This window comes from Thermobia domestica, chromosome 13, assembly GCF_964235325.1.
Source record: "Thermobia domestica chromosome 13, izTheDome1.hap1.1, whole genome shotgun sequence".
NCBI classification, from domain to species: domain Eukaryota; kingdom Metazoa; phylum Arthropoda; class Insecta; order Zygentoma; family Lepismatidae; genus Thermobia; species Thermobia domestica.
Window position 1 is genome coordinate 166714250 of NC_137466.1, and position 24077 is coordinate 166738326.

At 35.0% G+C, this 24077-nt stretch overlaps 1 protein-coding gene across 2 annotated transcripts in view; it reads right to left on the minus strand.

Annotated features, from left to right (window-relative positions):
- LOC145668706 (sorting nexin-13-like) overlaps positions 1-24077 on the minus strand; it is an 82817-nt gene that overhangs the window by 23329 nt on the left and 35411 nt on the right. For both annotated transcript variants that reach the window (XM_081736804.1, XM_081736805.1), the window contains exons 4-11: positions 19639-19850; positions 17905-18128; positions 16884-17056; positions 11002-11115; positions 7991-8120; positions 6046-6213; positions 4449-4609; positions 2935-3057 (exon numbers count right to left, since the gene is read on the minus strand). In XM_081736804.1, the coding sequence (XP_081592930.1) occupies positions 2935-3057; positions 4449-4609; positions 6046-6213; positions 7991-8120; positions 11002-11115; positions 16884-17056; positions 17905-18128; positions 19639-19850 (1305 nt within the window). The remainder of the gene's footprint in view (positions 1-2934; positions 3058-4448; positions 4610-6045; positions 6214-7990; positions 8121-11001; positions 11116-16883; positions 17057-17904; positions 18129-19638; positions 19851-24077) is intronic.

Genomic DNA, 24077 nt, shown 5'->3' on the forward strand with positions numbered 1-24077 from the left:
GATATAAGGCAAAAATCTGACATACAAAGACAAAAAGGATTTTTTCATATAACGCCTTCCCCCCCCCCCCCACACACACACACACACAAATACTTCCTCTACATTTAATCCAGCTCACTTACAATGAACTAAAAAGCAGCAAATACTTATATAGCGTAAACTTAATACTAAGAGTCAGTGATTGATATTTAGAGTGATAATGTACTTTGAAAGTTACATTGTATTTACTGGTTTGTATTACATACAGATAATGCAAACGGATACTACCGTTACAAATTTTTATTGTTTACAAAATTATGCGTGCCGAACAAGTGTTGCTGTGTATACCTGAAGAAAAATAAGAGGGGTATTTAAGCGAAGTCCAAAACGATAAAACTATTTATTAACTTTAGTAGTAATTGTTTTTAAACAGTAAGTAGGAGAAAATAATGATAAAGTGAGCGTCTTGTGGTGAGTGTGTGTGGTTTCTTCCATAACATTTTCTTCTGAATCGAAACATCTGTCTCGTTTCGGAATCAAATTACAAGTCTGCTATCCTCAGCATGAGCGCCCGAAGGGGGAGGGAGGGTGGGACCCTCTGGCTCACGAAAATATATACGTAATATAGCAAACCACGCCTATTAAATACTAGACGTAATATAGCAACCATGGAATGGGCTCCCCCTAGAAAATTTTCTTCCGGCGCCCATGATCCTGACTAAGGACCTTTGGCTTTTCTTCACCACTATTTTGGCATCGAGGGACTAAAAATGTCAATTGAGTAAGAGTAGTGCAAACCAAAGGCGTACATAAAGAATCGGGCATGCATAAAGAAATCGATTGTACAATTGATAATAATTTAGATCAACTTTAAAAGAAACCGATAAAGTATAAGTGTCACTGTTAATATTAAACAAACTGAAAATAGTTCGTAAAATGTATTGGTAAATATCGGTGTCCATTTGCCGATATTGATACTCCCAAAAGTGATCAATATCACCGATACCGATATATCGGTACATCCCTACTACAAACAAGCAATTAAAATCTCTGACGTTTGAAGGTTTATGTTAATAATTGCAGATTGGATGCTGTCGATTTCATCACAGAGTACACACTGTACTTACCCTACAGGCTTTTAAGAGAAAACAAAACTCAGTGCTCTGGATGGCTTTAGAGCTATGTTTCTACATATATACATCGACTGACATCGTGTCAGTCTATCTTCTTTTCACATTCGATTTTACTCACTCAGTATTAAACTTAACTCGCACCTTAATTTTTGTGTATAAGGGATGATCAAATGAAAATGTTCGGAATCCCTGGCAGGAACAGTTGATTATATAGGGTTGAATTGTTGTAGTGGTGTGTAGTGGCATGTATAATTGTGGCATTAGTGCAGTAATCATCGTGGGATTTTTCCTGTCTTGGCACGAATAAGATTTGACCATGGCACTCATCATTCCAAATCCACCCAAGTCGGATCAACGAGCAGTCATCCAATTTCTGAGTACAGAGGGATGCCAATCAACTAAGGTGTTCCGACCAATGAACGACGTCTATGGAGATCATGTGTACCAAAAACGAACGACCGTCGTGGATTGGGTACGAAGATTTCGCACAGATCGAACAGCAAAAAGCAATCATGTTGTTGTCATATATATCACAACTTTACTACAGTGGATAAATGTATGTTGCAATAGACATGTGAGTATTCTAACGATAGTCACAAAATTGAATAAGAGCTACGAAAAAGCACAAACAATAGTTAAGGACCTGGGGTACCACAAAATATATACATAGCAGGTGCCATGATGCTTATGGAGATATAAAAGCAAGAGCGTATGGCACGTCTCTTCGATATTTGATGCGTTACCACACAGATAGGATGATTTTCTTCTGTAAATTGTGGCAACGAATGAATCTACCATTTTAAACTGAGTTTTAAATCGTCAGTATGCAGTGGAAACACCTCAAGAAGTTCAAGTCCTAGGTGTCAGCTTACAAAGTGTCACAATGTCCGTCTTTCTTGACTGCAGACGATTGTTACTGCTCGATTTTGCAGCGTCCTTACTTTGCAACACTGAATAATCAATGTTACAAGTTTTTGCTTAATATGCAGATTTAAGCAGATTTGAAATATGTAATAGCTTAATGTAGTGGCATTAAAAAATGCAACTTTATGCTAGGTTGGGAACACTGTTAATCGAATAGTATTGCAATGTGTATCAAATAATGTTTTCCTAAAGTTACAAGAATGGTTTAAGATCCACTCTGTATAGATAAATTTAAAAAGTATCTACGTTTTTTTTTTATCTCCACATTTACTTTTCTACTTCTTGGAACGCCAGTAATTAAACTGAAGAGCGCAAGTAAAAATTCGAAGAATGCGTAAATCTTATTTCTATATCATTCCGCTGCAAGGAAATAAGTCAACCTGGTGCGTTACTTAATCTGTGTTTCTAAATCATATTTTTAATATTTTAAATTTTTAGTAAGAATGAAAAAATAAGCACAACGTAATCGTTATTTCAAAAATAATACACTGACTATATCGTATAAATAAAGCACATAAATTATTTTAAAAATTCGATGGGACCTGAATCACGTTAATGACGAAATCTATAAATTGGAAAAAGAATTTAATCGTGACAACTCTCGATTATCAAGATACTTTTTATGCTCTTGGTAGTTTATGCTAGATTTCCAATGCGGTCTATACCATTCAAGTGATTAGTTTTACGTTCTTCATTGTTTTCTGCCTTTCTATAAATAAAAATTTGTACCAATCTTAAAATAATAAATTATGTTTATATCGTGTCCAGCTTCTTTTCCTTCTTACTCTGTTGGCATTTTTTGATTACATTATTAGATCATTTTCTTTCAATACCTGTTCATAGTATAAAATATTGTACTAAGATTAACTACGACTAAATTCTTGTAATTGACTCTTACCTGCAGTTTTTCATAAACACAAGCTTGCACTTCATCAAACCATGTTTCCGTGGGCACTTCACTACGAATACGTAAGACAAGTCGTTTTGTAGCTGACTCATCGATACGAAGCCTGGGAGAAGCCTATAAAGTAAATTCTATATTTCAAAAATCAAATTAGTGACAAGAAATAAACAATACCAACATTATTAGAATGCTTTCCCTTTTTTCACTCGACATTTTTTTTTCGTTTACTTAATTTAAAACGAAAGTAAGAAGACAATGGCGTCAGAAAAAATTACTACACTACAAATTAATAATACTGCCATCAAAATATTCACCATAGTGGATTGTCTTCACAAATAATTGCCAAATGCCAGCAGATGGCTGATTAGTAGGGAGTTGAAAAATAAAGCATCGAAAACAGAGAACTGCTCGTGTCGCTAGCACAGCATTTGCTCTGCTAGTGTATGACCAGGAGTTGAGTCCTGGATTTTAAGACTTTTCTTTAATATTTCAAGATTTTTCCTATACCTACTGGCATGAATTGCATATGGTAATAGTTGAAAATCTTGGTAACAATACATTTGATATTTTTTATGAATATTCTAATCAACACAATTTGGAAATCAATCAGTATCTCACGTACTTATTTATCGAATGAGAATTAACTTCGACGAAATGATCAATAATTAGAACCACACAGATCATAATTGGCCTGTAAGTGATTACCAGTTCCTAGTTTGATCGATAATACTGAAAAATCTTGAAAGTGAAGTTTACCAAAACATACACGAAAAAGTCTATTCTAAATGCTTAAGGAAATTCTAGTATACGTCTATCATTTAAGATTTCAATGAATTAAAGTAAACGCTAATTCATTGTGGTTCAGACAACATTTATCATGATACCGCCACCTAAGGTTGAATACAAAGAAAAAAAGTCATTCTACATAATATTCTGTATGTAGGTTTAATGTTGTTAATTAAACTACGAATGAAACAAGTCATATTTTACTAGGATAAAGAAACCAAAATTCAATATATTCCATATTAGCCAGCTTTTTCTTTTTCTAAAATTTTATCGACTAAAATATTATTAAACTCGCTGAGCAAATAATACTTTTTATTTAAAAGCTAATAATGTGTAACGAGTAATTTAATCAAATTTAAGCGAAAATTAATATAAATTCGGATTCCCTCGATAATACTTCATTAAGCATTTTATACAGTTCAGACAATAGGAAACAGGAAAATTTTACTTTTTTAAAAAAAATAATTTTCCGATAATAATGCCTGTTTGATTTTTTTTTTTTTTTTTTTTTTTTTTTTTTTTTTTAAATGGATGAAATAGCAACAAAGGGTTTCATGGCAAAACAAATCTATTGCCTTCTTGTGCGTTAACTACTATAACATTTCATATCATATCTAAACACATATCTAAATAAATGCATTTAGATATAAGATATAATCTAAATTAACTACGTAATATTCTGTGAACTAAATATTAGGAGTATTTTGAAATCAATCTATTACCTTTTCTGATAAATACTGTTCATAGATACTATATGCTGCCTCTTTTATATTTTCCAGTACTTGGTTGTAAGGGAGTGATTTTATCTGCTTGATATCACCAGGACCTTTCAGCTTCTGCAATTCTATATCAGATATTTGCTGTTCTGCGGATACCCTCCAGCCTACAAATGAAGAACATATTAACAATTATTTGATATATACTTATAAATCATTATGTACTTCGATTCCTACGTAGCAAGTACGTTGACCGATAAGCTGAAAAATAAAAAGAAAGAAAGAAAAGAAAAGAAAAGAAGAAAAACATTAACGCTTTGTAAAACTTTCATGTTCAGTTGATTTTAGTTGGTAAAAGTGACAAGACGATAAAAATGTGAGGGAAGTACGATAAAATTTAAATACATAAGGATATCTTACTGTTAACGTGTTTCATTGTCTTGTTTCTTATTAGCATTTTGAACCAAAAACTACTTTTGTACATGTATCTATTCCTTGGAGCAACTACAGTTGAGCTAGAATTTGAAAAGTACAGTCATATCTAAATTTAATTTAGCTTTGATTTATCATCGTTATCTTTACAATCAGATTTTTAAAACGATTTCCAAAATTCTTACACCAAATGTAATGAAATCAAACGTGATATACTTCGGATAAAGTCCTAATCAAACATCTTTTACAACCACCTTAAATAACAATAACCAAAAGCTGGAGTCTTTTGGAGTGGAAAGAGGCTTTGATCCTTTGTTCTTCCACAAGAAACACAGCGATGAAAAGAAAAAAAGTAAAGTATAATGTCTGAAAACAGACTGATACCTCACAAGTGAGAATTAAACATGAAGCGACAGGTTTATGTAAAAACGTACTCAGATACAATTCCCATTTGCATCTTTTTTATCCCGAGACAAGTATCCAAGCGAATTATTATTATTATTATTATTATTATTATTATTATTATTATTATTATTATTATTAAATCGTGTAATATGAATATTACGATGTACGTTCATAATGTAGAATATTTATTTATTCAGGAAACACAACACTTACATGGAGAGAATAGATAATGACGAAAAGTGAGAAATTAGAATCCACACAAGGAAGATAAAATTCCTACGAATTCTCGGAAACACTAAGAAGAACAGAACAAGAGATGTACTAATCAGAAATCGGCAACCAAAACAGTGTGCCCAAGAAAGAGCAGAAAAATCTAGGCTATCGCTGGTACGAACATGTAACAAAAAGAATAAAAAGAGAATTAAGACGCTTTTACAAAAATGTCAGGAAACGGCTGCAAAAAAGTCCAAGAAAAAGTTCACGATGAAGAAAGGTGAAATGAAAGAAGTCGTTGGAGAGGGATCGTCCCACCCGAATGGTAAAGTATTATTTATGATGAATAATTAGCACGTGTGTATCTAAGCGCAAATGCACTCGGATTTGCGTCGCGGTGGGGACACAGTAATTTCAGTACTAGTCCTGTATTGCACACATGTAGTACTGATTTTTTCATGAAGCAGTGTCCTGTTTACTTTCTAGCAAGTAATTTTACTATATATATATATATATATATACCAGAATGAAGTACCCTTCACATCTGACTTACCTTCCACATTTAGATAGAAAAACAGATATGCTTGAGCTCCTATACTTGTCATATAGTCTATGAAATAAGATAACGCTATGTTATTCTTCAGAATTACATCCAAAGGTAAAGTGAAGAGTTTTGATCCCGGTGCAAGCAACCTATTCCAGTCAATATGAGATGGCAAACCTATAATGATAAATACACACTATTAAACAATTAGTTCTTGATTTGGCTCATTAAATTTTTTTTTTTTTTTATTATTATTTTTAAAAATGAAATGAAATCTTTAAGTTTTACGCCCCACGATTATGACGGCTAGGCTAAAGGGGACGGTGATGATGAGAAAGGAACGAAATGGTGGAATGAAGAAAGGGAGAGGAAACGGAAGAACACCAAGAAAACCCACACACATGATGTTTGTCCACCACAAAGCTCACTTGGCGCGAGATGGGATCGAACCAAGGACCCCATGCACCAGAGATGAACGCTCTACCACTGAGCCATCGCGGCACCTTGTTTTTTATAAATGAAGTTTTATATGATATACAATGTAAGTAAAAGAATTTTGACAAACATAAAAGCCTAACACTTATCAGAAAAATAACGGAAGAATTTGTCCCTGACAGGAAACAATGTAAAGCAAATCTAACATCGTGTGTAATGAATTAATATCTGATAATTTAAGAACATTAAAGTAGAGCAAACCCTTCTTTGTAATATTTAATTATTTTTTTACTTGCAAAATGACCAACTATTTTATAACAAAAGAATATTAATTGAAGGGTGCAAGTGAATATCACAAGTTTTCATACAAACTAATTATTTGCTGAGCAAAACTATATATTTTCATTAAAATTCAACCGTGTTACAGTTTCACCAACTAACTCTTTGGCTTCATCAGACACTATATGATACAGGATAACTGTACAATCGTATATACATACAACAGCTAAGAGAGTATATACAGACAACGGCTTAAATGTATATACATACGATTGTACAGTTATCCTGTATCACATAGTGTCTGATGAAGCCAAAGAGTTAGTTGGTGAAACTGTAACACGTGTTGAATTTTAATGAAAATATATGGTTCTGCTCGGCAAATAATTAGTTTGTATTTAATTATAACAAAGCAAAGCTTCTACTTATGGAAAATTTCAAAGTTTTCATTTTCAACTTCTCAAACGTAAACTATGCCAAACGAATAAAACTGGATTTTCATACGTGCAACAGCCGTTGACGAGTGGAGACAAAAACAAAAAGAAAGGGAAGAAAGAAAACAATAGCATACCGAACAGTTAGTTGGGTTAGTTGTGGCTGTGTTTGAAAAGGGGGACATGCTGGTTCAGAGGTAGAGTGCTTACTTCTAGTGTGAGGAATCTCTGATTTGATAACAGACCATATGAGTCTGAGGTAGATAACATCGTGTCCGTGGGTCTTATCGTGGTTCTTCCGTTTCCTCTCCCATTCGCGATTCACAAACTAGGACACTAAATTTGAAAGTTTAGCTTTATTTTATTTGAATGTTTGAAATTTAATCCTGCTCTATTTTTCAGAAATTTGCTTTACGAAACAAAGAAAAAAGACACAGACTAAAACGATAAAAATATTAAAACTTTTAAAAATCCAGCAAGAGAAAGTCTTTGGTAAGGCACGTAACTCCTGCATTAAACATATTCCTTTTTCCCGACAATACTGAAACTGCTGATTTTCATAAGGTCTAACCATGTTGAAATCTGTGTAATAAAGCCACTATAGTACGTAGTATCAATGAAGCTAATTCTCAATCTACTTTTATTTTCTAGTATTTTGAAACGCTGTGGAAAGGAACTGGGCCATCTATTCCTATTCTACTAGCTAACTAAGCTAGTTTCATTAGATAAATCAGCTTAAACACGAGTTTGGGCAGAACACTCAAGCAAGACGAAAATAAAATATTAAAAATGTGAATGTGTTTGCTTACCAACAGAATCAGTGTCTGTTCCCTCTTGGAGTCTATGAACTCTATTGTCTATGATTTTTCTAACATACAAAAGACTATTTAATTGTTGTTTAATAGAAGCATCATCTTCTCCACCAGAATCCCGTGACCTCTGCAACAAAGCGAAAAAAGAGAAAATGTTTGAAGTAGAAAAAGATTAGAGATATTTTGAACGATATTCCAGATTATAGTGTCCCATCATGTGCCACCATTTTGAATGTTATAATAATCAAATGTAATATTGAAAATGGCTCACAGCAATACGACTGGACCCTCTAGAATTCTGGCATATCGTTCAAAAAGATTATACAAGAAGTGACACAAAAGAAATCCCTTCATTATAATAATTCCTTATATTTTTATCAAATTACACTGAAACTTTACACACATGTAATATGATACGTCATTAATGCGCATATATATATTTGCTGACAACTAAATAATCAGTACGAATAACAAAGAAATACATAGAGCTGTGGTCTTCTGACATAAAGAGGGCTGCCAAGCTTCGTAGATCCGTTATCATATTAAAGATTGTTAGGAAATGGATGATCACGTTCCAGGAGGAAGAATTCCGTGGGGTATAAAGACCGAAGTGGTAGACCTACAAACACAGTGACGGATGAAAGCCGAGTAAGAGTGTGGTTGATTACACAGAACCACCCAGTGATTATGTTAAAATTGTGTCACGTAATTGGTCCCGGGCATAATGCAATGGAAATATTCGTTCATAAGGTGAGGGAACTACTCGACGAAAAAGAAATCATTTTCTACTGGACAGGGTTGTTTTTTCACCATCATACCCGTGTTTTTCACCCGTTCCCACATATCAATGGAAAAATCACATCCCACTGCTAAAATGGGATTGTCAGTAATGTTCCAAATTCCTTACAGTCCTGTTTTAGCCGCATCTGGTTTCCATTTGTTTATCCCCCTCAAAATCAAATTTCGTGGACAGCATTTCCAGGACATAGAAGACATTAAACTTACTATTAATGAATCGATAAAACAAACAATAACATTCACAATTTTACCAAAGCGGATTTCAGCATTGTTTGAAAGGTGGCAAAAATTAATCGAAAGCAAAGGACAATATTTTGAAAAATGTTATTAGGTACTCAATATATGTATCTTTTTTCACACGAAGTTTGTAATTCTTCTTCCTTCACATGCTCTCCCCGCTGATATAATGGCAAGAACGTGTGCCTTTGGTGCAGTGATCCCGGGCTCGATTCCTGGTGGGAGAGCAGAAGAAATGTAATTTTAAAACCAATCACTTTCATTACACATCCATCTCCTTTAACTTAAAGGACATAATCTTGGGAAGTTAAACTAAAAAAAAAAAAAAAAAAAATCATTATTTTTTTTTTCTCCTCCTACTATGTGTTCCTTTGAACTTCATGCACTGCAGGCGGCATTACTTTTGAGGTGATCCTTGTATATTGAACGATATAACAGAATAAGTGTGTTAGATCGTGAGTCGCTATCTGCCATTTTAAATGTTATATTTGAGTATTGCCTAGTATTCTTTTTATATTCTTATTCCTCTCCTTTCTTAGTGCCCTTAGTGGTCTGGTATTCTGGATCCGGTATTTGATTAGGACACAAATTCACGTGTGATTCGGATTCAACTTTAATTAGTAAACCGGGTCTCATATAGCCTCGATGTTGGGAAAGGACATTAAACTCTACCCAATCAACCAACCTCTTCTATTACCTGAGTTGACGAGCCATTTTAGCCTTGAAAGGTGTCTAAGTTTTCGACTACAGTATTCTTACACAATACTCTACATAAGTTTTATTCTGATTTACATATGCCCACCTTGGGACTCCTTTGTTCTATGGATACATTATTCACACAAATACTTTAAATTTTAAAAATTCGTAAATATACGAATCGTGTCGAAGTAAGGGAACTACCATTGTTTAATACTTATTAAAACTGTATTTACTTAAACATCCTTCTATTTATTCAACTGTATACCTTTCGGCAAATGATTATTGCCATTCTCAGCATAGGCCTTTTCAGAAAACAACTTTGGTTGGAGAACCATCCATAACTTATGCACTTCCAGTAAGTACAGTTTAAGTTAAGTATTTTTATAGGTACAATTTTAGTAAGTATTATTTAATATACTGCTTATTGAATTAAGTAACAATTTTCATTATATAAGTTGGCTTTATCAAGAAATAGACAAAATATAATTAGAATAAAGGGTAATATGAAAAGTCTCCGCGGTTTTATGGTATATTTTTGAACAAAAAATTTCTTTATTGAAAATCAATTTTAATCACGTACATTGACCATTATTATCTATGACCTTTTGCCATTTTTCGGGTAGCTTCATAATTCCATCGGTGTAGAACTTCTGTGGTTTATCGTCGAAAAATTTGGCCAAGTGGCCAACTTCCCAAATTCCGTCGATTTGTTCCGAGTCATCAAAGATGTGTGTGGTCGCGCATTGTCATGATGGAACACAACTCCCTTTCTGTTGGCCAATTCTCGGATGATCTTTGATGACTCGGATCAAATTGACGGAACTTGGTTGGTAAGTTTTGATGCATCCACCGTACAGCCCGGACCTTGCACCGTCTGATTACCATTTGTTTCAGTCTCTGCAAAACTCTCTTGACGGTAAAAAATTGGCCGACCGAAGCGCCGCTGAAAATCACTTGGCCAAGTTTTTCGACGATAAACCACAGAAGTTCTACGCCGATGGAATTATGAAGCTACCCGAAAAATGGCAAAAGGTCATAGATAATGATGGTCAATATGTACTTGAATAAAATTGATTTTCAATAAAGAATTTTTTGCTCAAAAATGTACCAGAAAACCGGAGACCTTTTATATGACCCTTTATATTGAACAATGCGTGAATAAACAACAAGCTATACGAGATATACAATCACTAAACAAATTTCAACAACATTTTACTGTCTGCAAGTGGATCACTTTTACAAATTAGAAAATTTAAATAGATTTGAACACTTACCAAAAGAGCGATTTCTTTGCTAATCATTTCACGGGTGGCGTGGAGCTCTTCTAAATTATCAGTTACTCGTAATACAGTGATAAACACTTCACTCGTAAATGGAACTTCCTTACACTGATGAAAAAGAAAAAGAAATTGATACATATATGTAACACGTACACAAATTGGGCTATACAAACCAACAATTGTATTAAAAATATTGAGAGACCTTTCTTCATTATGCTTTTAAAGCTTTACTATGCACATCAGACCATTCTACAAATGCAAGAATAGATATTATTTAAAAGAAGTAAAGAAAGGTAATTACTTATCGAGCGTGTGAAACGCACTGTAATACGAGGGGCAGTCACAAAGGTTCCGGAATGCTGTAGTTTTGGTATTTGTGGTGCGATCACAATGAATCCTGTACAGTACAGTATATAGGTTGCCTAATTATGAAACTGACAAGTGTGAACAGGTCATAATAAACAGGCAGTGTACGAGTAACGTGGCTGAACTGAGGAGAGTGTAGTGATCAATAGACGCAATTTCACACATCGAGCAACAAGCAAACATCAAGTTCATGTGCAAATCGGAGAAATCTGCTTCAGAGACTTTGATAGCCTAGTACCATCAGATGTTTGGATCTCCCCAAAGCTAAAAACGGGCCTCTCAGGTACTCGTTTTGCCACCGTAGAAGAGATCAAAACTAACGCGACAGCTGAGCTTTGGAAGATACCAAAAGAGTACTTTCGTCAGTGTTTCAAGCAATCACAGGAGCTATGGAGCAAGTGTATGTGTGTGTGTTCCGAAGGTTCCTACTTTGAAGGCCTTTAAGTAAATGTGTACTTATATTGTGGTAATAAAGACCTACACTAGAATTCCTGGAACTTTTTGACAGTTCCTCGTATCATCAAATGCCTTTGATTGCCCCTAGTAATATTCCTTTCAATTTTTCCTCGAATATTTCAAATGAGACATTCATCCTCAAGCGCACACACTGGTTTAAGTCCTTACCCATAAAATCCTTTTCATATTGTCTTCTTCTGTCTGCCAATGGTAATTAAAGACCATTACGTTAATTTTGTCGATATTTATGATCGCTTAGCTTTTTCAATGATAATAGCTTGATCTTATTACTTTTTCTCACATATTAATATATGTATGTAGCTTTCATTTTAGTGCACTAACTATACTACTAAAGAAAACGCCAAAAATATAGGCGGGTTGCGCGCGCAACAAAAAGTGGGCGGAGAGAGCAACAGCCAACTAGCAACCTACGCACTTGCCACATTTACATTTGTCTTGCTCAGTCACTGTCAAGGTTTCATGTTTCGCGCGCGTCTTGAAGATTGGTTATGGCAGAACGTAGGCTTTGAGCTATGGCTAGGTAAACGGCTGTCGTATGCTTACTCCTGCAACAGGAGGGGAAGGAGGTGGCACATGATAAGGGAGAATTGACAACAGCGAGCTGTAAGGTGCGCGCGCAACCCGCCTATATTTTTGGCGTTTGCTTTAGTAACATTTTATTTTATTTTTATTTAAATTTGTATTTTAGGTGCCCTTTCCGATCCGTCCCAGGTGTCCTTTCCGTGTTGAAGGGAAAGGACGCCTAAAAACCAAAACTCAAAATTAAATAAATAAAAAGGTTATTAATATTGCAGTTAGTGCAATAACATTAGGGAAAGGTACACGACCATAAGCATCTATAAAATTTACGTAATTGTTTTTAATTACCATTGTGGATACACAAGAAAATAATGTGAAAAATGAGTTGTGGGAAAGGACTTGAGCTACTGTGTATTCCTGAAAATGAATGGCCAAATGTCCGTTTGAAATATTGTAGAAACAATTGAAAGGAACATTACTAAGTGAGAAATTTGAAGATATAAAGAAAGGTAATTATTTTTAACAAGTAGAATTTATATTTCGAACATACACAAATGGATGTTTACGTTTTCGTCATTATAAATATACGAAGGTCATTCCGAAATTAATGTCTCCTATTGTTTTGTGCTGACTTTGTATGTCCGTGCCAGATGTCGTTGGCGTAGTGCAAATGCTTGAACCTTCCTCTTTTATTTGCAGCTGGTCCCGTTGTTCTGCGGTAGTTGGAGCCAGCATAGGAGTGTTCCAAAATGGAGCCTGATATGGATGTGCGTATAAAACAACGATGTGTGATTGAATTCCTCACTGCTGAAGGAATTGCGCCGACTGAAATCCATCGACACTTCGTAAAGGTTTATGTAGACGATACAATAGACGTGAGCAATGTGAGGCGATGGGTACGGTACTTTCAAGGTGGTGAAAAGGGTGTTCATGACAAGCCACGGCCTGGTCAACCCTGCACAGCTGTCATCCCTCGCAATGAAGAGCGTCTTGATCAACTCATCCGTACTGATCGCCGGATAACGACCGGAGAATTGTGTACAAAGCTGAATGTCGGCTGTAATGCTGGAACATCTTGGTTATCGCAATGTCTGTGCGAGATGGATACCGCGGATGCTTACAGAAGATAAAAAAAAAAAAAAACTCAGCGAATGGAAATTTGTCGAGACCTGCTGGACCAATACGAAGCTGAACGTGACAATTTTCTGGGTAGCATTGTCACTGAAGATGAGACGTGATGTCATCACTACAAGCCGAAATCCAAAAGACAGTCCATGGAATGCCGATTTTTATAAGCGCGGTATGCAGGCTCTGGTTCATCGTTGGCAAAAGTGCATAACAAATGGTGAGAACTATGTGGAAAAATGACAGTCTGTAGCCGAAATATTGCTCTGTTTAGCTGTGCTGTTGTTATTTATGTATCTCCATTGGTTTCAATGAAAAAAAAATGAGGCATTACTTTCAAAACGACCCTCGTACTTTTAATATTTGAATTTAATGTACCACAACTGCAACAATGAAGAAGGAAGAAAAGGGAGAAAATAAGGAGTATAACGTGGTCGAAAAAAATCAAATCTATTCTTCATAATTCTATAAACAAAAAATCTAAGGAGTTTCTAGCAGCCAAAAAATTAGCTCTTAAAGTTAGTACGGGTATGTGTGCAATGCACATTCATAGCAGAGATAGTCTTTTTGCAATTTGGTTTCACTCGGCTCAGGATTACTATCTTCAATGGGACTTGTGCTCACTAATCTCAAATAAGTTAAGGTTTTCATATTGTTTACACAAATTATGTATCACAAGAAAATGTTTTTATATACCTTGCGTTTTTAAGTTACCCTTAATTTCTTGTATTTCACTCGCTTATTTCAGTGAGGATTGTGAAAGGAAATAGCATTTTAGAAGATTAATGAGTATAGGTTTACATGTTGATTTATTTCTTCTTAGTCTCATACATTTCTATGGAGATAACTTCTCTGCAATCTTAAACACTTCAATTGATATAATTTCTTTGCAAAATTGCCTAACACAACTATTAAAATGTATCTACAGGCATTCAGGATAATAACGATTTTTTATTCACGTCATTATAAATGAGAACAATGCTCGTAGAAATAAACAAGTGAAATATAAGGAATAATAATTAAAGATGCAAGGTAAGTAAAACATTTATCTCTATATATAAAAGAAAAAATCCTTAGTGAATGACTAATTGATCAACCCTCAGGTCAAACCGTATAACCTAGAAACTTGAAATTTAGACAGAGTCTAGAATTTGTGACGTAAAGTTCCACTAACGAAGAATTTTTGGAAATTAACGAGGAAGGGGTGGGACAATTATTATAGTAATTAAAATGTCCATATCTCCGAATCTCTGAAGGGTAGAGAGACGAAATTTGGTATATGGACGTCCAATTTACAATAATTAGATATGTGTTTCACCGGTTTTATATATATATATTTCCCATAGAAGGGAGGGGAAAAGGCGGAAAGAAAAATGGTGAGGGTTGCAATGTTAAAAGAAGATGACCATTTCTCGAAATCCCTTTCACTTAAATGTAGTATTTAGACCTTTCACTTAAAATATCTCAAGATGTGTTTAAGTGTTTTCTTGTTATTATTATCCGTAGAAGGGACGAAAAAAACGTGAAAAGTAAACAGGATGGGAGTTACAATTGTTGTAATAAGATGGCCATATCTCAAATCTTCTTAAGGTTAGAGGCATGAAAACTAGTATTTAGGTTTTAAATTTAGAATTGAAGATATGTTACAGCATTTTTTGCTGTTCCCTTCAGAAGGGAAGAGAAAAGGTGGAAGGTAAAAAAAAGGGTGGAGTTGCAGTTGCTACGATAAGATGGTCATATCTCGAAATATCTTAAGATTAGACACTTGTTAGGAATATGAGACTTGGTATATAAACTTCTTATTCAAAAAAAGTAAGCATATGTCACACCGTTTCTGGAAATTTCGCTTCAACGAGAGAAGGGAAGCAATTTCTATTTTCTTACACAATATATAAAATTGACTTAAAAGATTGATTGTCAGTCTCATCATCACGTGAAAATGAGCGAATCATCTGAAATGAATTTCTGAACACAGTTGGCATATAGTCGACATGAATTTCTATTTCACTTTGGTTGAAATGAGTATTCTAAGGGGGACGGGGTTTACATTGTTTTCAAAGCAATGTCGTGCGAAGAACGGAAGAAAATGCTGAAATATGAAGTACAAGGACATACGCCGAGTAAATACATGGGTCTAGGATGAAGTTCCCAGCTAGTCGAAGGCTAGTTTTCTTATAATCTGAAATAGGCTCACGCTAGCTCAAGCCTTGCAGTCATTCGAATTGGAGCTCACTATCCTTAATGGCACTCACGCCAGCTCGATCTTAGCTTCGTTAACCCCACTGAGCTAGCGCTCACTGATGGCTCGGGCTCGCAATCTTCAATGAGGCTGGCACTTACTCGTGCTTGCGCTAGCCTCATTGAGGCTCTTACTCGCTCAAACTCGGACTCGGGCTCCCTATCCACTTATACGACTGTGTTTACTCGGATTGGCGTTCATTTGCTACGCTGGAGGCCGATTGAGCACGATAGTAGGGCTCGCATATCTAAAACATATAGGCAAGTGGCACTGCCAATTAGGGAGGTAAACAACACGAATACAATATAACTAACTCTATGGCCTATGGAACAAGGAGGTTCAATTCCGCGTTCACAGAAGCTCTCCATTGACTTCTATCCTTAGCCAACTGGACCCAGTTTCTACTTTGTATTGCTATTTTTGCGAGATTCACCTTAATATTGTCCTTCCAACAGCACCTAGGTCTTCCAAATGATCGTTTTCCGATTGGACTTCCAGTTAAAACTTCGAAAGCGTTCCTACTTTCTTCCATTCCCGCTACATGACTTCCCCACCTGAGCCTTCTAGACATGATGACCCTAACAATGTTTGGTAAACCGTATAAATTATATAGTTTCTCGTTATGAAGTTTCCGCCATTCCCCATTCCCGTTCCTCTTGAGTCCGAATATTCGTCTCAGGATCTTGTTCTTACACACTTTCAGTCTACGTTCTTCCCTCAGAGTAAGCGACCATGTTTCGCAACCATACAGAACAACAGATATGGTTATCGTTTTATATATTTTAAACTTCAAATTCTTCGACAGAATTCGTAACGACTAAATATTTTGAACTGAATATAATAACACGAACTCTCTGCTTTTAGTCGACACTTAATTTCTTTCTGAATATGGTTTTCGTCTGTTAATACTGATCCTAAATATTTAAAAGATCCACTTTATGAAAAGTATTATTTGATATTTTAACGCATCCATAATTTGCAGTATTACGATCCCGACAATATAATTCAACAGAAATCCAAAATAGTTCAAAAACGGTGCAGCAGTTACGCAGGCAAAACTGTATCTGAACAATTGGAAATAAGACTAACTTTACATTATTTAACTTATCATTAAATAATAGTGTATTTGCTTGCAGTTCCACTTACTTACCAGCCAAGTTATAATTTGATTTATGCAATCTGGATCGGAGAAGAGATGAAACAAAGGAAGGAACACGGAATTAACAATTAACTCTCTCACAAGAAATCGTAGAGGTTTGCAGTGAAAATCCTCAGCAGGTAACAGCAGAAATAGCAACACTTCACTGATGTCTTGTAAATATTCTGGAAATACAGAAGGCAATATCTTGTTTCACATATTTCTACAATATTAAAACAAGTCCGATACAATACTTAACAGTGGTTTCCTAGTCTAGAATATTTCCTTCATAATAATAATAATAACAAAAAGGAAAAAGTTAAAATTGATAGCACTTCCCTGTGAAGCATTATTTTAATATACAATATTTGTTTCACTAATTATATATAAAAGATCGTTTAAAATGAACTAGTGAAGACACAAGAACACTGTAAATAAAATAGTAACATATTAACGTAAACAGGGAAGTCAAGACAAACACAGACGAACATAGTAAGTGCACTATATGTTAAAATATTTCCTGAAAAAAACTAAAACTAAAAAGATATATAACGCACTTTGTTAACTAGTAACATTTCAAGATGAGATTACTTGAACTCCTAATGGTATATCTTTGGTTGCTTCTTCTTTAAATCTATCGAGAAAGAGTTCCCTTCGCAGACGCATAGATAAAGCATGCAAACTCCCTTTGTATGTGGTCGTGAGTTCGATTCCCCGTTCTATTCCCGGGAAGTTCGAATCCTGATCCAGTCAGTCACTTTTTTCATACTTTGTGTGTTATAGAATTCGCACCTATAGAGGTTCTGGTGTGTAAAAAATCGGTCGTTTCATCCTTTTATTAGTATATACGAAGGATTAGTAATAAACGATATTGATTTCTAAAATATTAAAAGAACGAAATAAATGGTCTTACCATAAAAGTCACTTTGGAATCGCTTTTGCCGTGCAAAAGGTGAAGAAATGCAGGTCATTTGGGGAGCGATATGTTTTCATGAATAACAAACTAGAATACAAAATGATTCTCCGTACTTACGTCTTTGACTTTCTTCAACAGTACAGACTAGATCTCTACAAAGATTGTCCTCCATGGTTACTTCTAAATCAAAAAAGAGAGATTCCAAATCAACAGGTTTTGCGTCAGTTTCTTTTGATCGAGTTTTCATTTTCGCTTTAGCTTGCCGAAAAAGACGAAGATGAGAAGCTGCATCATCGACTAATCGAGTAGTAAGGTACGGAATCCAATCCACTTCTTTCACCCTGAAAGAAAACACTGTGTTTGTAATCACTTAATATTTAAGAACAGTGGGATGAGGTTTCATAATGATTAAATTCATAACATCGATAGTGAAACAAACGACACAAAATTACTAAAATTGAAATTGAGGATTATATACTATATACTAAGATAGATGATTTCAAGAAATATGAGTTTTTGGATTTATAGACCAGCATCTAGGTTCGACCAGCAGGAATAATCATCCTTACGTAAATATCACTGCATAGATTGATGAATGAACATATTCTTTCGTTTACATCCAGCACCGTTTAATTCACTGAAAGTTAAAAAAAAAATACCAATGGTATTTCTTTCTTGTTCCCTAATATGTAGAAACTAGCTATGAATCTTCACTTTGAGCGCATTAAAAAGAGTTCTCTGATTGAGACAAGCACTGAGACTTATTTTTTATGTATTTGATTTAATTTGAGTTTGGTGGCTTGTTCATGAGCGAGGCTATATGAGACGTGGATCTACAACCCAACGTGGGATCCAAACCACATGAGCTTCCCTCCGGGAACCAAACCCAGGTCTCCCGCGTCAAAGGTACGTATGCTATTCATATAGCCACGAAAGAGCTTTTTACTTAAACTGTTCAAGGAAATAATCTCTCGGTGGTAGTTTGCTAGTCTTAGGTGTGATATCTTTAATCCACTAATTCTTTCACAATCACTCTCTTGCAGTTTATTATTCGTTGTCTTTAGCCTACACACAAATAACTGTGGAATGTTAAATTAAATTTTTATTCGTTGTCTTTAGCCTACACACAATAATTGTGGAATGTTAAATTAAATTTTTATTCGTTGTCTTTAGCCTACACACAATAACTGTGGAATGTTAAATTACATTTTTATTCGTTGTCTTTAGCCTACACACAATAACTGTGGAATGTTAAATTAAATTTTTATTCGTTGTCTTTAGCCTACACACAATAACTGTGGAATGTTAAATTACATTCTTATTCGTTGTCTTTAGCCTACACACAATAACTGTGGAATGTTAAATTAAATTTTTATTCGTTGTCTTTAGCCTACACACAATAACTGTGGAATGTTAAATTAAATTTTTATTCGTTGTCTTTAGCCTACACACAATAACTGTGGAATGTTAAATTAAATTTTTCATTTCGTTTCTAACTTTCAGAAAAACGTAACAAATGGTGTACGATGTTAAGTCAGTGACGAAGGAAATTTCTATAACATACAAAAATTTTATTAGTACAGTTTTCAAGAAAGACACACGGCAAATCTCACAAAAATGAGTGTATATGTAAGTTAAGTTTCACCCTTCACAGGGGAAAATGACATATATATATTACTTTATTGCTATTTATAGATTTTCTTGATTTCCACACCAAAAGCCGCATGTACACTATTAGTAGTCTAGTTTGACGTAAGTAAAGTTTAAGATAACAAATTACATGTTGAAGTTAATACTTTTCATTATGTTTCTAGCATAGCTAATACACATTACAAATAACTATCTGCTTACCTGCTAGCAAAAGTAACAATAACTTTATGAGCTGTCTGTCTTATTTCATACAAGAATTCTTCATCTGCACTAAGTTTCTTGTACCAAGGATATACATAATCTCGGAATATATAACCCAATATTTCTTGCAAGGACTCATCTATAACACTGGAACCTGTAAGTCTTCGATCAGCTTTATAAATGCAGCCTGGTTCTTCCAGTTTCTGAACGACCTGATTGAAAAAGAAAGAAAAAAGAGAAAAGAAAACAATCACATTATAACGAAAGCACAAATAATATGAAATGTATATGAACGTAATGATCTTGATAAAGAAAATTAATAATAATAATAATAATAATAATAATAATAATAATAATAATAATAATAATAATAATAATAATAATAATAATAATAATAATAAAATAATAAATTACTTCCGTAGTTATACTCTGTACGTTAAGTTTAACGTATGATGATCAGAGTGCCAAAATCCTGAAAGTTGGAGGGAAATTCTCCTACTTTAATGTTTTTGGGATAAAATTCCCCCCATTAGTAAGTTATTGGAAGTGAACGAAGTGACACTACCGTCAGAAGTTTGCAAATTAAGTACAGTAATTTATATATAATTAAGATGTACCCTGTATAACAGATGTTAGCGGTATTCTTAATTCCATGCAATTTAATAATTATAGATTTAAATATGTGAAGCCGTCCATTGCAAAGAGGTTTTTTAACTCCTGTTTCTCCCTACTTTGATTGTGATAATTTCGTACTCTAACCACAGTCAGTCATTTTGAATCAGTAAGAATTTCTCCCCGCGTGATAATCAGTCACTTTCAGTTACTTGTATTTTTCTTTCTTTTGAATTATTAAGTGTTTCTGTAATGTGTATTGAGAAATGAAAACACTTATTTGGTCTAGGAATTAATTCGTGCGGTTGGTACGCACACATTGAAGCTGTAGTACAAACACAAAATACATAAATACCTTAAGAAAAATATTGTCCATCGCTAGCCACCACTTTCGCCCATCTGTCAGGCAATGTACGGATTCCGTGGCGAAAGAAGTCCTCATCCTTGGAAGCGATCCAGTCAGAGACCCATGTTTCGATATCTTCTGAAGAAGTAAACCGCTGTCCAATCAAATCGTTGTTCATGCAATCGAACAAGTAGTAGTCCGAAGGAGCAACGTCTGGTGAATACGGCGGGTGGGGTAAAACTTCCCATCCGACATTTTCTAAATAGGTTTTGACCGGTTTTGCGACATGTGGGCGAGCGTTATCATGTTGAACAATAAGTTTATCATGTCTGTTCTCCCATTCTGGTCGTGTTCTGGCCAGAGCTTGCTTCAAACGCATTAATTGTCGTCGATAACGTTCTCCATTCATAGTTTCACCCGGTTGCAGCAGCTCACAGTACACCACACCTTTCATATCCCACCATATGCACACCATAACCTTTGCACAGTGAATATCTCGTTTTGGTTCTGATGGACCTGGTTCACCTGGTTTCACCCAGGCCTTTTTTCGTTTAGGGTTCTCGTAATGGATCCACTTCTCATCACCCGTAATAATTCGATGCAGAAAGCCCTTTCTGCTCTGTCGTTGAAGCAGCAATTCGCAAATGGTTTTTCGTCTTTCAACGTCTCTGTCTTTCAATTCATGTGGAACCCAATGTGACATCTTTTGAATCATTCCCATGGCTTTCAAGCGTTTGGAGACTGTTGTTTGATCAACGCCTAATGCTGCTGCAAGTTGTTCCTGCGTTTGACACGAATCCTGCTCGAGCCATGCTGTCAATTCTTCGTCTTGAAATTTTTTTTGGCTGTCCAGCTCGCTCTTGGTCTGCCAAGCCGAAATCACCACTTCTAAACCGTGCAAACCACTTCTGACACGTTCGCTCAGCTAGAGCATGGTCACCATACACTTCCACCAAAATACGATGACTTTCAGTCGCACTTTTCTGCATGTTAAAATAATGCAGCAGGACACCCCGCAAAAACACTTTATCAGGCACAAATTGCGCCATGTTCACTTAACTACAAACTGGTGTTGTTGACGCTTTAATCCACTGCCCTATACTACGAACGATACGCGATGACACGGGTTTGCAACACATGTGTGGATACACGGAACTGTGGGACGCTCCGTTCGTTGCGCCATCTCTTGTCCACCCGCACGAATTAATTCCTAGACCAAATATCTTTTTCCCCTCAGTACAATGTCGCCTCCGAAATCCGAACGCCCTAGAACTCGAACAACTTGAAATCTAAATAAACAATTCGAGTAAATGTTGCCCTAAAATCCGAACTCCCAGCACGTTCTTCGTGTGTGTCTGTGTGTACGTTTCCCGAACCTTCGAGTCACCAATACACTTTATCGTTCAGTTCGCTGTCGGAAGCAGTAATGAAAGCATCTCGTGATATTCGCTGCTATTTTCGCTACTAACCTTACACTTTTGTGCCTCTCTACCTTATTTTATCTTAAATCCTAGTGTATTAAGTTTATTTTTAACGTCCAAATAGTTTGTGTCTAACACGGTAGATGACGCAATTGTCACCAATGTTAACATATACAACAAAATCAAAACCAATGTTAACATATACAACTAATAAAATCAAAACAATCAAACATAAAACGAATAATTCAAAAACTAAGCAAAAACAGATATAGTCTGGCTAATGGACGTAACAAAATTTAGGGAATGGTACGTGTCGATTTCACATATTGTTGCTAGATTCATTGTTAGAGGCCACCATTGTTAAATAAATAAACAATCAACTTTGTCTGCCACACTTTCTATCACAAACTGACCAAACTTGGCACACCCATTTACGATTGAATTTTTTATCTATCGTATGGTACATGTAGATTTTACATATTGTTGTTAGTTTTATTGTTGGAGATCACCATTGTTCAATCAACAATCAACTTTATCTGCAATACTTTGTACCAGAAACTGATCAAACTTGGCACATCCATCGGATTACCACTGAGAATCTAGGGAATGGTACCTGTCGATTTCACATATTGTTGTTAGTTCATTGTTGGATGTCACCATTGTTAAATAAACAATCAACTATATCTGCCATACTTTCTACCACAAACTAACCAAACTTAGCACACTCCTTTAACACTGAGTTGTCTATGGAATGGTACGTGTCGATTTCACATATTGTTGTTAGTTTCATTGTTGAAGACCATGTTAAATAAACAATCAACTTTATCTGCCATAATTTCTACCAAAAAATAACCAAACTTGGAACACTCATTTACGATTGAGATATCTATGGAATGGTACATATATCGATTTTACATATTGTTGTTAGTTTCATTGTGGAGGCCACCATTTTTAAATAAATACCAAAGAGCCAAAGACTTTTCAACGCAAACTGTATTAACATTTTGACCTTCCGCCATTTTGTACAGGTTTACTATAGAGCATCGCAACTTATTCTATCGTCTTTCTTTTGAAAATAGCTTTCAAACGATATACTACTTGACACCCCTTGCCATTTGAAAATTTTAAGTTGGACCCCGTCTGGGACCCTCCGAGGAACCCTGGGACAACTTTGTGTCCCTCAATACGTGGTACTTTTGAAATAATGAAATACTTGTTTACTCGTTTTGACATCTATTTCACCGTTTCTGAGTTTTAGGAGTGGCAAAGGACTTTATAGACACCCTGTATATATATATATATATATATATATATATATATATATATATCATATATAAAATCACAGAGGGACTTTAGTTTTCTCCTGTATATTGTCCTTTTTCCTTTCCTTTTTATCTTTTTTTTCTGTTTATTATTATTATTATTTAGTAGTAGTAGTAGTATTTATTTTTTTGGTTTATGTTGATGTAGCACGTAGCTACATAAACACACGGGGTAATTTCACTATAAATGTGGTTATTATTTCTGTCCTTTCGTTATTTTGTTGTTGTTCACTCAGTTTCCTTTCTTATGTTTCGTCTTTGGTGTCTCGGTATTTTTCTGTTATTATTGTGGTTTCACTTGCTTTTAGTTTTTGTTTCTTTGATCTTTTGGTCCGATCTCTCGGTCTCCATTAAAGCATTTTTTTTGGAGGGGGGGGGGTGTATTCGATCTCTCTTTTGTTGTTTCTGGTTTGGATGTTTGACTGTTTTGGTTGTTTTTTTCTTTCCTTATCGGTTCTAGTTTAGATTTTTTATTAATTCTGTGTTTCCGATTTTCTTGGTTGGATAGGTTTCTGTCTATCCCTCGTTTGGTATTTTTCATTTTTCTATTTACTTTTCCTTCTTTTATCCTTTTCCTTTCCTTTTTTTTCTTTCCCGAGTCCTCTCCCAGAGTTTCTTGTTTGTTTGTGGTCCTGTAGTGTATTTTTTTCTCTAGGAGACAGCATTGTCTTTTCTCTTGTACATCTCGTAGTTTGTTCGGGTTTCGTTTGTTTCCATGGTCAGTCCCCATACATGTAC